The following is a 5,926-nucleotide window of genomic DNA, read 5'->3' as shown; positions in this document are numbered from 1 at the left end:
AAGCGTCCTAAGCGGATGTCACGTCCGGTCTGAACAGCCGGCAGGATTGAAGGAAGAATCTGGAGTAACCCATCACAAGTGTCCTTTATCTTTAAACACATTTGAGTTAAATCTATTGCTGCAGTCGCAATGACTTTCGATGTGCGGAGGTGAGTAGAGGTCGAAACGAGTCGGTCGTTGGGTTGTTTTATTTGTTAGTGCATGAATCAAACACGTCAACCAATGATACTCAATGGTAGTGTTTCAAACCCCAGTGAGCTGCCTATTGAGACAGTATTATTCAACCCAAACCTTCGTAACACTTCGTAACTCGATAGAATTACATGGATCTTGTAAATCTGCTCACAACGTATTGAGAAATATCCAGTTGTTCCATAAACTGCAGATTGCTCAGTTTGTAATAGAAAAACACTTTTACAATGCCTCTCTTTTTGTCTAAATGTTATGTAAACCCTCTTTAAAAGTATCAAACTGTCCTTATTTAATGTAAATGTTTATGAAAAACTGAGCAGGACCATGTCAGCCGTCTCTTGGATGTTGTCTGTAGAATTTATCACTTGTTTCATGTGCAGTTCAAAAGTTTCTGTTTGTAAATGTACACATCACCATATTGGCTCCTAACAGACACATAAAACGTTGAGTTCTAGGTTGAATGCTTGCAGATTTTCTTTTAAAGGGATAGTTCAGCCCAAAATTTAAATTCTGGCATTATTTATTCGTCCTCCACTTGTTCCAAACCTGTTTGAGTTTCTTTCTGTTGAACACAAAAGTACATATACCGAAGAATGCTGCCCACTGACAGCCATTGACTTCCATAGTATTTTTTTGTCCCTGTTATGCATGTCAATGGCTGCTTTTTACAACATTCTTCAGAATATCTTGTTTTGTGTTCATCAGAAATTTAGAATCACTTAAGTGTGACCGTGAATAACTAACTATGCCAAGTATATTGTTTAAAGAGTTACTTAGTTTGAATTTAAAGATATGTAATTTTAATGTTTATGAAGTGCCTGTGGTGGCAAAGAAACCATTCTGTTAAACCACTTTGGTGCTTAAGAATCTTTGCCTAGAGTAAAAGTATTTTACAGTATAGTATTTATACAGTTTATAATAAATTTTATATAAGTATTTATATAAAGAGAGACCCCAATTTTCACAATAGTGCGCATGGTCAATGACCACTTTATAATGCTTTAAAGGGATCATTCAACCAGTTCTCATGGCATGTGATCTCCTGATATCTGACTGAGCAAGGCAGTTTGGGTTCTGATCCCGAGCTTAGTTCCAAATAATTTTTTTTTTTTTACTTTTGACACCAAAAGCACCAGGTCTCAACCAATTAAAGAGGTTCTTAAAGATCTCATAAAGTGCTTTCACATGTGCATTTTTTATTTTATATTTGTATGTTGTTTTATGTAATCTCAACTGAAACAACTAGACAGGGTGGGACATAGAGTAGCCCCTAACACCTTTCAAAGACCGTCAATTGCATTTAGTCTTTATTACAATTGTGCTGTTGTTGAGTTGTTGAGCTAATGAGAATCAGAATTTGTTAGTGTGAACGTAAATGTCTTTACAATTGCTATGCGCAACATATTTTAGATTTTTTAAAATGAAATTTAAATTTTATTTTTTAAAAAGAAATTAGTTTTAGTCCACCACTTGTTTAATATTCTGAATCTCCTAATATTCTGAATCTGTATATGTAAAACAACTCTGTGACATTAGAATGACCTTGCAAGTCTTCAACTTCCCATGAAAACAAACAAAACGTTTTTTAGTTGTTAGTAACAATATGTAAGTCTTAATGATATCTATAAGCTAATGTTTTCCAAAACAGTGACACAATTTGCATTTAGAAGGTCTAAACATCCAAAGCTTGTAGTTTGTCACTTCTGCCTAAAAGTGTCAATGCTTTATTTTGATATCATATCATACTATTGAATCAAATCTACTATCAAATACATACTATCAAATCTGATGACCAATTAAATGCTCTCTGGTATCTGTAGCTCTCTAGTAAGACACTTTTCATTTGATATACTTGATCTCAACCCCTCTAACCGGCAGAGCTATGATAAAATGAAACTATTTTATAATATAAATAGAATTGGCTGTTTTATTTTAAAAAAAAAAGGTAAAAAGAGCTCCTCTGTCTTACTAATTCAATTGAAATGACTTCAAACATTAAATAAAAATTCACGTTTCAAAGCACTTTGCAGGACCTATTAGACCATAATGTAATCTCCCAGATGACTGTAGACAGATTGTGAATGAAGTGGATCATGGATTTTCAGTGGTTGGCGCCAGTATATTTCCTGCCTTTGTGTGCTCTGAAAGTTGTGTGGCTGCTTTGGTCAGGGTGAAGTTTAAAGCTTTGTATCAGCTATTTAGACAGTTGTTCTTCAAAACATGTAGCAGTTTTGTCTTTGTCTTGGGCATGGTCAAACAGAGCATGTGCAGATGTTGTAATGTTGCATCATATTATTTAAATTATTGTTGCCAAATAACACAACCTTGTTTCCTTGTATGTAATCATACTTCCTTTTAGCTGATCTGATACCCCAATGAAAGTGACAAAAACATCTGAAATAAACCACTCAGCTGTTTGCATGGTACAAATCACATCCTCTTTAGGAATGATGCCATTTGCTCCAGAATAGACTCCTAAACTTCATGTGACGTAAGACACAGTTGCGCAGTTTTCTCCATTTTTCAGCTGTTCAAAGTGTATCAGTATTAGGGCTGCATTAACTAGCTAATAATTTCTATGATAATTAGTAATTGCACATTTATTCATTTGAATTAAAGCGCAGTGGGTAGCGCTGTCGCCTCATAGCAAGAAGGCCGCTGGTTCGAGCCTCGGCTGGGTCAGTTGGCATTACTGTGTGGAGTTTGCATGTTCTCCCTGTGTTTGCGTGGGTTTCCTCCGGGTTCTCCGGTTTCCAGAAAGACATGCCAATTCCAAAGACATGCGCTATAGGTGAATTGGGTAAGCTAAAAGCCATGTGAAGCTGCTTTGACACAATCTACATTGTAAAGCGCTATACAAATAATGTGAATTTAATTGAATAAAATGTTCGTAGTGTATGTGTTTGAATGAGAGCATATGTGTGTTTCCCAGTGATGGGTTGCAGCTGGAAGGGCATCCGCTGTGTAAAACGTATGTTGGAAAAGTTGGCGGTTCATTCCACTGTGGCGACCCCTGATTAATAAAGGGACTAAGCCAAAAAGAAAATGAATGAATAATCATGTAGTTGCATGCATGTACCTGAACTTTAGTAAGCGTATAGTGCAATCATTCAGTGAAAATGCATTTTACTTACAACATGAAATTTTTTTGAACCAGTATACTAGGATTTTATGAGAGCAGTAACCGTTATGGTACCGTAATAAAATTAATAATATAACGTAGGACTTGACTGCATGATATTGGAAAAAAGAAAGCATGAGAGCATTTATTTGTCTGCTATACATAGTGTGATATTGACTACATTTTCACCAGATGAAATGAAATGGGTATTTGGAAAGAAGTAGGGCTTGGTGATTTGGCCTAAAATTAAAATCTTGATTAATTGAACATTTTAACTCGATTACGATTAATGAATGATTGTTTTGTTTATTTATTTATTTTTGCCCTCAGAGTTCACTGACAAGTTTTGTACAGTAAATATGCTCGCATATTACAAGTGAGAGATTTTTGAATGTAGGGTGCATTTTTTTTATTTTAAATAATTGAATGAAACGCACACTATCTATGATTATTTATTGAACATCATTGCTGAACAACTGAAAATAAAACACACATTGCCTAAAACCAACAATCACTTTTAATTACTTAATTTTACTTTTGGTAGCAAAATATTTTTCTTTCGATGTTTTTCACATTAAAAGTAAAAAATAAGCAGTATTTCTTCTAAATGAAAGAACTTATCACTTGCTGGCTTGCTGCTCTCCTGTGGCTCCTGGCCCCGCCCACACTTGTCAGTGCTTCCAAGCTGACCAATCACAGAGCTTGCGCTACGAGTCATCGCAAAGTAATTACGTAATTAAATTTTTGGAGAGGTGCGTGTCAGCGTCAGCCACGGCGAGGGGTATGCGACCCCACGAAGGCTGTGCTGGATCATACGTGTGTGCTCTGCAAAGGTATAAATCAGTCCTGACAGAGCGGGGTCACGTGACTTCACACCCAGTAGGGAAAGTAATTGGAAAAATTGACTTGGAAAAATTAGATCGATTATAGGTTGTAAATGTCGATTTCGATTACTTTTCGATGAATCACACAGCCCTAGACGGAATTCATAATTTTAGAATGATTTTTGGATGATTTATATGGCAGTACATCTGCATAAAATATAATAAACCAAACACAAGTACTGATTAATACAGTAGAGCAAAGTTGCAAATGAAATAGACAGTATTCTATGGTTTTCTAGGAGTCTAGCTCTATTTAGTTTTTTATTTAGACACTAATTGAATAATCAAAATTAAAATAACACTGTGTTTTTTTACAATTAATTTAGTAAATTTTTGAGGCTTTAAACTGGCTTAATGCTCACACAGTCACAGGCCTTAAAACACAGTCAAATGATAAACTTATCAGTAAATTTATGGTTCAATTCAGTGACTGCAATGACTCCAAAAATCATGTATGTTATCAGATGTGGCTTCTACTCCGCTATAATCCCGATGTGTACTGCGATGTGATGTTTGCAGGTGCAATATAAATTATATATTGTTAGCCTTTATGTAGATGAAATGTAATTGTTATGTTGATGGATGAGTGAGGGTTTTTGTTGTTCAAGTCTGTCATAAAAGGGCTAATATGACAGTGTCAATAAAGCATGCAGCTTGGGTAGCTAACTATTGCTTTTTAGTAGTCACTAGTTACACCTTCACAATTACATTTTGCAGATTGATTAAGACATCAAACAGTGTGTTTACATTATCTGACATTTTTCTTGTCTGCGACATGACAAGAATTTAGTAGTCAGAATTGCAGCTGACGTGGTGACCTTGACAGTACTATTTTAGTAAAAAAGTCATTCAGAAATGTCAACAACACACAAATTATTGGGATTATTTAGAATGTTTGCACAAATGTCACATTTTAAACACTAAAAAGGTCTTTCAGATCAAATCATTTTTCCAAATGTTTACCACAGCTTACCTTGCCAATATTAAGTGCGGGTCCTATTAACGTCATTTTACATGATTAAAACATTGCTTCGTTGCTGTGGTGCAGTGTTGTGTCTGTTATTGACAGTCAGAGTGTGTGTGCTGACGTACTGACTTTCAGAACAGCTGTGGGTGTTGTAATGCCGGTAATAAGAAATATCTGAGAAATTTAAGCTGCGAACTCCTCAACAGCCTGGGGGAAGGTGAAAATGTTACGCTTGTTATGCAACATGCTGAAAAGTATGTGTGTTCTGCCTTGCCAAATCACATGCCGTTTTGAGGTAAAATGTTGTTCAGCTGTATTGAGATTCAGAGGACACAGATAATTTCTTATATTGCTAGTGAGCACAGTTATTCAGAAAACAGTCCACCTGAGTGTATATATTCTCCATACACTTTCTTTTCTTTCTTTGAATTTGATAAAGTTGTGTGCGACACATTTATGTTATGAAGTTATCATAATCACATTATGAAGTTATCATAATCGTGATAATAGTATATGAAATGTCCATATAGTAGAGTAGCATGTAGCAGAGAAGTGCAATAAATGTAATTCATTTTATGCTGCAAGCATGTGTGTGCTACACATCCAAATCTGACCAATCAGTGGTGCATTTCCTAATCCATCGTTCTGTATCAATCCATAAGTTCCGTCATTACAAACATAGTTCAATGATTTGACGTTTCCCAAATCCGTCGTACCACGAACATTCGCACACTACGTCTCAAACTTTAGCACTTGCAACTA

General features: G+C 35.5%; 1 protein-coding gene across 1 annotated transcript in view; it reads left to right on the top strand.

Annotated features, from left to right (window-relative positions):
• The window catches only part of ergic1 (endoplasmic reticulum-golgi intermediate compartment 1), a 52,711-nt gene continuing 46,785 nt past the window's right edge, over positions 1–5,926 (top strand). The window contains exon 1 of the mRNA XM_056472136.1: positions 1–149. Coding sequence (XP_056328111.1) covers positions 130–149 — 20 coding nt within the window. The 5' untranslated portion in view covers positions 1–129. The remainder of the gene's footprint in view (positions 150–5,926) is intronic.

The sequence above is a fragment of the Danio aesculapii genome, chromosome 14 (assembly GCF_903798145.1).
Source record: "Danio aesculapii chromosome 14, fDanAes4.1, whole genome shotgun sequence".
NCBI classification, from domain to species: Eukaryota; Metazoa; Chordata; class Actinopteri; order Cypriniformes; family Danionidae; genus Danio; species Danio aesculapii.
This window is presented reverse-complemented; position numbering and strand designations above follow the sequence as displayed.